This window comes from Scyliorhinus canicula, chromosome 16 (assembly GCF_902713615.1).
Source record: "Scyliorhinus canicula chromosome 16, sScyCan1.1, whole genome shotgun sequence".
In the NCBI taxonomy this organism is placed as follows: Eukaryota; Metazoa; Chordata; class Chondrichthyes; order Carcharhiniformes; family Scyliorhinidae; genus Scyliorhinus; species Scyliorhinus canicula.
In genome coordinates, this window is record NC_052161.1 from 127106113 (window position 1) to 127118291 (window position 12179).

Here is a 12179-nt window from a genome sequence, read left to right on the forward strand (position 1 = left end):
AGGAAACCCACGCAGACACGGGGAGAACGTGCAGACTCCACACAGCCAGTGACCCAAGCCGGGAATCGAACCTGGGACCCTGGCGCTGTGAAGGAACTGTGCTAACCGCTGTGCTACCGTGCCGGCATTCGGGAAGAAACCACAACGAGGGCAGTGCAGAGACCTCAGAGGGACAAGGGATTGGAGAGCTCGGATAAAATCGTTTCAAATTCTGAAGCAGCCCCACACATTCCAGCAGATCCTGCAGTTGCGAATCCTGGGAGTCAGTGTGACTCACCCCTGAAGCCCCCACCCCATCTCCCTCTCCCCAGCTGCCCTTGCGTCTCCTCTGCTCGCGTCTCCCCCATCAGACCCACTACCAGAGAGCCCACACGTCCGGTGCAAACCGTGATTTGCTACCCCTGCTCCTCACCACCCCACCCCACCCCCGTTTCCAAACCCCCCCCCCCCCCCCCCCCCCCCCACCATGGCCTCTACCCACTTACCCTCCCCTGGGGCACCATAAGACATAGGAGCAGAATTAGGCCACTCGGCCCATCGAGTCCGCTCCGCCATTCAATCATGGCTGATATTTTTCTCATCCCCATTCTCCTGCCTTCTCCCCATAACCCCTGATCCCCTTATTAATCAAGAACCTATCTACCTCTGTCTGAAAGGCACGAGGCAGATTATGCAGCAACCACTAGACCTGGATTCAGTAAGACGGCATGCAGACAGAGTAAGGCAAAGTTATGCAGTCGTAGCGAACGAGAAGCCTCGTCGCTACAACATCCAGCTGCTTGCTTTTGCTCTCGGCTGGCTGAGCCTCAAAGGGTTAATGGAGTGTTGAGGGTGGTGGGGAGAGGGAGGGAGGAGACAGTGAACAAGCACTCACTCACCTGCAGCAAAATCTGCAGGAATGACATTAATCAAGTCAATTTATTGTACCGGGCAGCCTGCTACCAAACATCACAACAATGGGAGCGAGCCTTGAGGAAGCGAATTCCTGATGTGCTGGGAAATTCAGAAGCAGATCCCAAATCCCCTCCCTCATTTCCCAGCACACGCTTGCTTTCTTTAATAAAAAAAAAAGATTGCTCCCCCCCCCCCCCCTTGCCAAACCCTTGCTCAATCTGCCCTGCCCCCCCTTGCCAAACCTTGCTCAATCTGCCCTGTCCCTTACAAGGGCTAAGCTGTCAGGTATTATTCTGTTCCCACACTCGCTGACCCGATCTCACTGTTCGGTATGTTCATCATTGCCCACAATCAGCTTGGAATTGATGCCACACTCAAACTTCAAGTATACCCCCCCCCCCCCCCAACATCATCATCAGGGGAGAGTAGTCCCCTTCCTTCCCCATCTCTCCCCTCCCCTCCACACACACACCCTCCCCAAACGAAAAGCAGCCCCCCTCCCCACGTCCCCATTAAAGATGAGCACCAAAACAAAACAGAAAGACCCCCACATTGCACCTCATGCAGTCAAACGCAAGCAGTGCAGCTGTCTGTTAACACAAAATACTAAAATCACATAAGGTAGCATTGATTGCTAGGTAGAGCACAATAGACTGTTAAACCTACTGTGGTCTCTCGCTGGCGCCTGTAGGTCCATTTCTGAAGTCCTTCTGTTATTAGATTGGTGACAGCGAACTGCTCATTGATGCTCCAGATTAAGAGAGAGTTGATGTGTGTATTAAGCTCCCTCCTGCCTGTGACTCTCTCTCTCTTTCTCTCGCTCTCTCGCTCTGCTCTTCGGGTTCTGACACCCTCTGAGCCTGTGCATTGTAGCTTAAATTTCATTCATTTATTAACTGCCTATGGATGAGGCATCAAGGCGCCCTATCACCTGCTCACAATTCTGCCAGGTATCTCTCCCAGAGAGGAAGCAGCTGGGGGGGGGTTGGGGGGAGGGCTGTTCACTATTCGCTTTAGGGAGGGGGCTGAGGATGGTTTCGGATGAGAGAGACTGACAGTCTGTTCACAGACTCGCAATGCAGGAGATCCCATCATTTTCTCCTCAATTCCCTTTTCTCCCTGCCGTCCATATCCACGGCGACACAGTTCTGGGCCGTGTGTTGAAAAAGCATTTAACCTGCCCACTGCATTGTGAAAGCACCTGGAATGGAGTCAAAATATTCCTGCTTTCCCCTCTCGTCTTCCCTTCCCGTTTCTGCTCCCCCCCCCCCCCCCCCCCCTTCAAGCTGTTCATTTATTCAAACAGACAGAATGATCATTAGGTAACAAATCCTTGTGTCCCACATTGACCACCAGTAATAGTGACCCCCCCTCCCCCCTCCTCCTCACCATCTTTCCCCTCTCCGTGACCCCACTCCAACAACCCTGTGCTTCTCCAACTTTGGCTTCTCGCACATCCTCCACTCCTTTCACTCTCCCCACTGACAACGCAGCTTTTAAATTTCCAATTGATCACCCTCCCCACCGCAGTCTCAACAGCTTTTGCAGATGGAGTCCGTGTTTCTATTACCCCCCCCCCCCCCCCCCCCCCCCCCTCGGTGTCAAGTAGCAATTCCCAAAATCACCCTAAACAGCCTGACTCAAATTCGAAGGTCGTGCTGACTTCTCCAGGACTCTCGTCAGAGGAGAGCAGTGAATAAAGCTTAGAGTATCCTGGGCTTTATTAATCAGGGAATAGAGTACAAGAGAAAGGAGGCTATACTGAACTTACAGAGGACACTAGTTAGACCTCAGCTGGGGTAATGTGCACAGTTCTGGGAACCACACTAGAGGAAGATGTGAATGCATTGGAGAGAGTGCAGGTGAGATTTACAAGGATGAAGGATGAGAAGTATCAGTTATGAGGATGGATTGGAGAGGTTGGCACTGTGCCCCTTGGAGAGAAGAAGGCTCAGAGAAGATTTGATGGAGATGTTCAACATCATGAGGGAGCTGGACAAAGTCAACAGGGAGAAACTGTTCCTGCTCGTAAAATGATCTAGAACGAGACGGCACAGATTGAAGGTGACCCATCACACGAACCTGCCTCCCATCCATTGACTCCATCTACACCTCCCGCTGCCGGGGGAAAGTGGGCAGCATAACCAGAGACCCCTCCCACCCGGCTTACTCACTCTTCCAACTTCTTCCATCGGGCAGGAGACACAGAAGTCTGAGAACACACACGAACAGACTCAAAAACAGCTTCTTCCCCACTGTCACCAGACTCCTAAATGACCCTCATATTGACTGACCTCATTAACACTACACCCTGTATGCTTCATCCGATGCCAATGCTTATGTAGTTACATTGTATATCTTGTGTTGCCCTATTATGTATTCTCATGTATTTTCTTGAATTTTGTTTAATTCCCTTTTCTTCCATGTACTGAATGATCTGTTGAGCTGCTCGCAGAAAAATACTTTTCACTGTACCTCGATACACGTGACAATAAACAAATCCAATCCAATCCAATTTGCAAAAGAAGCAAATGTGATGCGAGAAAGAACTTTTTCACACGAGTGAGTGGCTGGGGTCTGTAATGCACTGTCAGGCGGTGTGGTGGAGGCAGCTTCAATCGAGGCATTCAAGAGGGCATTGGATGATTAGCTGGATTGGCAGGCGTATGGGGAAATGGCAGGAGGATGGCACCAAGTCATGGGTGTGATTCAGCGGACTCAAGTTAAAGATTTAACTTGAGTTAAAGATTGTTTGGCCTCGGAGTGGAGCCCCGGTCAAGGCCGCTCTTTGAGTAATTTCCTGTACTGGTGAGCTCAGAGGACGACTCGCAGATCAGGCCACCGGTTTTAATGGCGGCCCCGATATTTCAAAGCCCTTCATTACCCCCCCACCACAGCTTCAGAACCCCCCCTTCCACTTCGCTGAACTTACCTCTTACAGGGTCCTTGAGCCACGCCCCTCAAACCCCCCCCCTTTATGTGCAAGACTGCCCCGGGCCTGACCCCTGGCACAGGCAATCTGGCACTTGGGCAGGGTATCACTGTCAGGGTGCCTGGGTGCCAGTACCAAGGTACCAGGCTGGCAGTGCGAAGGTTCCCAGGTGCCAGTGAATACCAGGGTACCACTCTGTCCTGTCCCCAACCACCCTCAGCTCCCCAGCGAGACCCCCCCTGAGGTGCCACCACGACTGGTTCACAACTTTGTGAGCCAGCACCAAACGGCACCCGGTGCAAAGCCGGTGAATCCCGGGCCCCAGGTGAATTGCGCGAGCGCATATTTAAATGAGTCTAAGAGCTCATTTAAATATGTACACCTGGATCTCGCCCAGCAAGAGCAAGATCCCAATTGCGATGCCTCGTAAGATTCCGTTGAATTTCGCGAGAGACGTTTCGCGTGTTGTGAATTTTGATTCAAGCCTCTCGTGAGATTCAACGGCCTCAAATTGGATGTGATGAAGCCGCTGAATCAGGCCCCATAAAGCTCACATGGAGAGCCGGTGCAGACATGGTGGGCCAGTGGCCTCCTTCTGTGCCGTAACTATTCTGTGATTCTGTGAAATAGTTTCCCTCTTATTCCACAAAGATATGGGGCGAGATTCTCCAATTGTGAGACTAAGTGTGGGGGATCTGTAGGGCGGGATTCTCCTCTACCCGGCCGAGCGGGCCGTACCGCTGCCGAGGCGTGGCTGAACCACTCTGGCGTTGGGCAGCCTGGAAGGACCTCCGTAGTGGCCTGGTCCGCGATCGGGTCCCACCGATCGGCGGGCCGACCTCTCAGTCAGGGGGGCCTCCTTTCCTCCCCGCCGGCTCCTATAGCTCTGTGCCATTTGATGTCAAGGCTGACGTGGGGAAGAAGGCCACAGTGCATGCGCTAGTTGGCGACGGGTTCGGCAGCTGGAGCGGCGTGGGCTGCTCCAGCGCCATGCCATCCCACTGTGGCCCGGAGAATCGGGTCTCGGAACGGGCCCTGACGCCGCAGTAAAACACTCCCGTTTTTACGCCGGCATCGGCACTTAGCCGCCCGATGGGAGAATCGTGCCCATGAACTTCCGCGACAGCAAAACTGGCGCCGAACCTGGACTGATTCAGTGACTGTGGAGAGTCTAGCATCGGCGCCATGTGGAACACAATCAATTCCAATGAGAGACGGTGCGGGATACGCCGGGTCCGTGATTGACGCTCGGGAGGCTGACAAGCTGCAGCCGCACATACACATTACTCTCCCCACACACACTCATCCCAGCCAACAGGATGGCACTGGTTGTGCTGGAGCGCGTCCATCCCGCTGATGGGTCAGCTGGGGTCAGAGGGCACCCAGTGGGGTGACGGGGGGGGGTACCCACATGACTCGTGGCTCTAAGTTCACAGTGGGCTATTAGCGGCATGCGCGGCTGCATGGCTGCCTTTCCGGTACGGCAATGATGTTCCGTGTCTGTCCAACCCAACCTCACAGCCCACCTTCTGCTTCTCCCCCTGGTCCTGGCAGAAGCCCCCGGCCAGCGGTACGACTGTCAGCAAACTATGGTGATGTTGGACCCTTTCCGTCCCCCTCTCTCCCCCTCAGCAGACAAATATGCCGGTTTCATGATTTTTAAAAGCACAAGTGAATCGCGCCTTCGCGATTGGCACTAACCTCACTCCGGCACCAACTGTTGGTCTGGCGGGTTGGAGAATCCGGCACAGTGGGTTGGATGCTCCGCCGATGGGATGCTCCATTTTGCCGGATCGGGATTGAGGCAGGGAAATGGCACTATGTCAAATGCTCATTTGAGGAGCTGGTGCAGACACGATGGGCCGAATAGCCTCCTTCTGAAATGTATCAACTCTGTGACGTAGCACCTTTCACAACCGCAGGACTTCCGGAAGCACCAACCAGAAACAACCTGCATTTCTATAACCCCTTGAACACGATTTTAAAAACTTCACAGAAACATGATAAACAAAACGCAAAATGGCTCTGAGACACATCGGGAGTTATTAGGGCTGATGACAAAAAAACGCTTGGCCAAAGAGGTGGGATGTGTTAAAGGAGGGAAGCAAGGCAGAGAATCGGAGAGCGGTGCAGGGAAGGAATCCCAGAGATTGAGGCCTAGGCACAGGCTTCAGTGATGGAGCAATTTAAACCGTGGATGGCCAAGAGGCCTGAGTTAGAGGAGCACAGGTTTCCCAAAGTGTTGTGGGGCTGGAGGAGATTATAGATAGGGAGGGCCGAGGCCGTGGAAGGATCTGAAAACACGAATGAGGCCGAAGCATTTTTGAAATCCAGTCACAGTTTTATTGTCGAAAAGGCAGTGGCAAAATATGGAGACATCGAGGACCCCCACAAACGCCAATTTGATAAATGACCAATTAATTTGTACAATTGATTTTGGATGAGGGACAATTATTGGCTGACACCAGGTACAACATCACTGTCCATCTGTGGCTCGCACCATGGGATCTAACTGGAGAAGGTCAGCGGAGACTTGTCATCCTAAATCAGCATCTCCGATGGTGCAGCACTCCCTCAGACTGCATTGGGGTGTCGGCCTACACCTCTGGAGGGTGAGATGAATCTACAACCTCTTGACTCGGAGGTGAGAGTGCTGCACTCACTGACGCATAGCCCACACAGAGAAGTGTGGAGAGACAAAGGATCATTTTCCGCAGAAAACAAACCAAAATAGCACTCGCCTCAACAAAAACCTGAGGGACGTGTCAGAACAGGGAAAAATCAAACTTGCACCCCAGTGTGAGATACCCCAGTGCGAGACAGCCCAGTGTGAGACAGCCCAGTGTGAGATACCCCAGTGTGAGATACCCCAGTGTGAGACAGCCCAGTGTGAGACACCCCAGTGTGAGATACCCCAGTGTGAGATACCCCAGTGTGAGATACCCCAGTGCGAGACAGCCCAGTGCGAGACACCCCACTGCGAGACAGCCCAGTGTGAGACAGCCCAGTGCGAGACACCCCAGTGCTAGACAGCCCAGTGTGAGATACCCCAGTGCGAGACAGCCCAGTGTGAGACACCCCAGTGCGAGACAGCCCAGTGCGAGACACCCCAGTGCGAGACACCCCAGTGTGAGAAACCCCAGTGCGAGACACCCCAGTGCGAGAAACCCCAGTGCGAGACAGCCCAGTGTGAGACAGCCCAGTGCGAGACACCCCAGTGCGAGACACCCCAGTGCAAGAAACCCCAGTGCGAGACAGCCCAGTGTGAGATACCCCAGTGTGAGACAGCCCAGTGTGAGATACCCCAGTGTGAGACACCCCAGTGTGAGATACCCCAGTGCGAGACAGCCCAGTGCGAGACACCCCACTGCGAGACAGCCCAGTGTGAGACAGCCCAGTGCGAGACACCCCAGTGCGAGACAGCCCAGTGTGAGATACCCCAGTGCGAGACAGCCCAGTGTGAGACACCCCAGTGCGAGACAGCCCAGTGCGAGACACCCCAGTGCGAGACACCCCAGTGTGAGAAACCCCAGTGCGAGACACCCCAGTGCGAGAAACCCCAGTGCGAGACAGCCCAGTGTGAGACAGCCCAGTGCGAGACACCCCAGTGCGAGACACCCCAGTGCAAGAAACCCCAGTGCGAGACAGCCCAGTGTGAGATACCCCAGTGCGAGACAGCCCAGTGCAAGACAGCCCAGTGCGAGACTGTGAGACAGCCCAGTGTGAGATACCCCAGTGTGAGACACCCCAGTGTGAGATACCCCAGTGCGAGACAGCCCAGTGCGAGACACCCCAGTGTGAGATACCCCAGTGCGAGACAGCCCAGTGCGAGACAGCCCAGTGCGAGACACCACAGTGCGAGACACCCCAGTGCGAGACAGCCCAGTGCGAGACAGCCCAGTGCGAGACAGCCCAGTGTGAGATACCCCAGTGCGAGACAGCCCAGTGTGAGATACCCCAGTGCGAGACAGCCCAGTGCGAGACACCCCAGTGCGAGACACCCCAGTGTGAGATACCCCAGTGCGAGACACCCCAGTGCGAGAAACCCCAGTGCGAGACAGCCCAGTGTGAGACAGCCCAGTGCGAGACACCCCAGTGCGAGACACCCCAGTGCAAGAAACCCCAGTGCGAGACAGCCCAGTGTGAGATACCCCAGTGCGAGAAACCCCAGTGCGAGACAGCCCAGTGCGAGACACCCCAGTGTGAGATACCCCAGTGTGAGATACCCCACTGCGAGACAGCCCAGTGCGAGGCAGCCCAGTGTGAGACACCCCAGTGTGAGATACCCCAGTGTGAGATACCCCACTGCGAGACAGCCCAGTGCGAGACACCCAGTGTCAGAAACCCCAGTGTGAGACACCCCAGTGCGAGACAGCCCAGTGCGAGACACACCAGTGCGAGACACCCCAGTGTGAGATACCCCAGTGTGAGACAGCCCAGTGTGAGACAGCCCAGTGTGAGACAGCCCAGTGTGAGACAGCCCAGTGTGAGACAGCCCAGTGTGAGACACCCCAGTGCGAGACACCCCAGTGCGAGAAACCCCAGTGTGAGACACCCCAGTGCGAGACAGCCCAGTGTGAGACAGCCCAGTGTGAGACACCCCAGTGTGAGACACCCCAGTGTGAGACAGCCCAGTGTGAGACACCCCAGTGTGAGATACCCCAGTGAGAGACACCCCAGTGTGAGACACCCCAGTGAGAGACACCCCAGTGCGAGACACCCCAGTGTGAGATACCCCAGTGCGAGACACCCCAGTGAGAGACAGCCCAGTGCGAGACACCCCAGTGCGAGACAGCCCAGTGTGAGACAGCCCAGTGTGAGATACCCCAGTGTGAGATACCCCAGTGTGAGACAGCCCAGTGTGAGACACCCCAGTGTGAGATACCCCAGTGTGAGATACCCCAGTGAGAGACACCCCAGTGTGAGACACCCCAGTGAGAGACACCCCAGTGTGAGACACCCCAGTGTGAGATACCCCAGTGTGAGATACCCCAGTGTGAGATACCCCAGTGAGAGACACCCCAGTGTGAGATACCCCAGTGTGAGATACCCCAGTGTGAGATACCCCAGTGTGAGATACCCCAGTGTGAGACAGCCCAGTGCGAGATACCCCAGTGTGAGACACCCCAGTGTGAGACAGCCCAGTGTGAGATACCCCAGTGTGAGACACCCCAGTGTGAGATACCCCAGTGAGAGACACCCCAGTGTGAGATACCCCAGTGTGAGATACCCCAGTGTGAGACAGCCCAGTGCGAGATACCCCAGTGTGAGACACCCCAGTGTGAGACAGCCCAGTGTGAGATACCCCAGTGTGAGACACCCCAGTGCGAGACAGCCCAGTGTGAGATACCCCAGTGTGAGACAGCCCAGTGTGAGACAGCCCAGTGCGAGACAGCCCAGTGTGAGACAGCCCAGTGTGAGACAGCCCAGTGCGAGACAGCCCAGTGTGAGATACCCCAGTGTGAGATACCCCAGTGTGAGACAGCCCAGTGTGAGACAGCCCAGTGTGAGATACCCCAGTGTGAGACAGCCCAGTCCGAGACACCCCAGTGCGAGACAGCCCAGTGTGAGACAGCCCAGTGCGAGACACCCCAGTGTGAGACACCCCAGTGCGAGACAGCCCTGTGCGAGACAGCCCAGTGCGAGACACCCCAGTGCGAGACACCACAGTGCGAGACACCACAGTGCGAGACAGCCCAGTGCGAGACAGCCCAGTGTGAGACAGCCCAGTGTGAGACACCCCAGTGTGAGACACCCCAGTGTGAGACACCCCAGTGTGAGACACCCCAGTGCGAGATACCCCAGTGCTATCCGAGTTCACACCATGTCTGACAAATAGACACTGAGGCTGGATTTCTGTCGTGACCAACAGCCTCTCCTTCAGGGTGAAAATGGTGCAAATCCCGCTCCAAAAAATCACAATACCTCAAGAGCCGTCAAAAGAGGCAGCGTGCGACTATAACAGCAGCTCTGTCATCACAAGCAGCACAGTCGAGCAGGCCGTGGGCATTTTAAAGGTGCCCTTCAGGTTCTTCAATGATGTTGAAGCCAGGGGCAGAACTCAAACCCCTTTTACCTTGGCATCTTTCATCACCAACTGACAGAGTAACAATGGAGTTTGTGTCAACAGCTCATTTGAATTAGGGCTCAACGCAACATTACCCAGACCTAGCAATTCAAACAATATTAACAGCAAGAGCATTAAAGACACAATCTCCCCTCTTCACTCCCCTTGGGACAAATCCCCACCAGGTTACAGTCCCACACACTCACTGACTCTCCCCGGGGTACAGTCCCACACACACTGACTCTCCCCAGGGTACAGTCCCACACACTGACTCTCCCCGGGGTACAGTCCCACACACACTGACTCTCCCCGGGGTACAGTCCCACACACACTGACTCTCCCCAGGGTACAGTCCCACACACTCACTGACTCTCCCCGGGGTACAGTCCCACACACACTGACTCTCCCCGGGGTACAGTCCCACACACACTGACTCTCCCTGGGGTACAGCCCCAAACACTGACTCTCCCCGGAGTACAGTCCCACACTCACTGACTCTCCCCAGGGTACAGTCCCACACACACTGACTCTCCCTGGGGTACAGTCCCACACACACTGACTCTCCCCGGAGTACAGTCCCACACTCACTGACTCTCCCCAGGGTACAGTCCCACACACACTGACTCTCTCTGGGGTACAGTCCCACACTCACTGACTCTCCCCAGGGTACAGTCCCAAACACACTGACTCTCCCCGGGGTACAGTCCCAAACACACTGACTCTCCCCTGGGGTACAGACCCACACACACTGACTCTCCCCGGGGTACAGTCCCACACACACTGACTCTCCCCTGGGGTACAGACCCACACTCACTGACTCTCCCCAGGGTACAGTCCCAAACACACTGACTCTCCCCGGGGTACAGTCCCACACACACTGACTCTCTCCGGGGTACAGTCCCACACACACTGACTCTCCCCGGGGTACAGTCCCACACACACTGACTCTCCCCGGGGTACAGTCCCACACACTGACTCTCCCCGGTGTACAGACCCATACACACTGACTCTCCCCGGGGTACAGTCCCACAGACACTGACTCTCCCCGGGGTACAGTCCCACACATACTGACTCTCCCTGGGGTACAGTCCCACAGACACTGACTCTCTCTGGGGTACAGTCCCACACACACTGACTCTCCCCAGGGTACAGTCCCACACACTGACTCTCCCCGGGGTACAGTGCCACACACACTGACTCTCTCTGGGGTACAGTCCCACACACACTGACTCTCCCCTGGGGTACAGACCCACACACACTGACTCTCCCCGGGGTACAGTCCCACAGACACTGACTCTCCCTGGGGTACAGTCCCACACACACTGACTCTCCCCTGGGGTACAGACCCACACACACTGACTCTCCCCGGGGTACAGTCCCACACACACTGACTCTCCCTGGGGTACAGTCCCACACACACTGACGCCCCCCCCCCCTGGGGTACAGTCCCACACACTCTGACTCTCTCTGGGGTACAGACCCACACACACTGACTCTCTGGGGTACAGTCCCACACACACTGTCTCTCCCCGGGGTACAGTCCCACACACACTGACTCTCTCTGGGGTACAGTCCCACACACACTGACTCTCCCCAGGGTACAGACCTACACACACTGACTCTCTCTGGGGTACAGTCCCACACACACTGACTCTCCCTGGGGTACAGACCCACACACACTGACTCTCCCCGGGGTACAGTCCCACACACACTGACTCTCCCCTGGGGTACAGACCCACACACACTGACTCTCCCCAGGGTACAGACCCACACACACTGACTCTCTCTGGGGTACAGTCCCACACACACTGACTCTCCCTGGGGTACAGACCCACACACACTGACTCTCCCCGGGGTACAGACCCACAGACACTGACTCTCCCCGGGGTACAGTCCCACACACACTGACACTCTCTGGGGTACAGTCCCACACACACTGACTCTCCCTGGGGTACAGTCCCACACACACTAACTCTCTCTGGGGTACAGTCCCACACACACTGACTCTCCCCGGGGTACAGTCCCACACACACTGACTCTCCCCAGGGTACAGTCCCACACACTGACTCTCCCTGGGGTACAGTCCCACACACACTGACTCTCCCCGGGGTACAGACCCACAGACACTGACTCTCCCCGGGGTACAGTCCCACACACACTGACTCTCTCTGGGGTACAGTCCCACACACACTGACTCTCTCTGGGGTACAGTCCCACGCACACTGACTCTCCCCAGGGTACAGACCCACACACACTGACTCTCTCTGGGGTACAGTCCCACACACA

The 12179-nt window shown here is 55.8% G+C and overlaps 1 protein-coding gene across 1 annotated transcript in view; it reads right to left on the reverse strand.

Annotated features, from left to right (window-relative positions):
- The window catches only part of plch2a (phospholipase C, eta 2a), a 312536-nt gene extending 310759 nt beyond the window's left edge, over positions 1 to 1777 (reverse strand). The window contains exon 1 of the mRNA XM_038822387.1: positions 1561 to 1777. Within this exon, the coding sequence (XP_038678315.1) occupies positions 1561 to 1591 (31 nt within the window). The 5' untranslated portion in view covers positions 1592 to 1777. The remainder of the gene's footprint in view (positions 1 to 1560) is intronic.
- Between the last annotated feature and the right edge of the window lie 10402 nt (positions 1778 to 12179).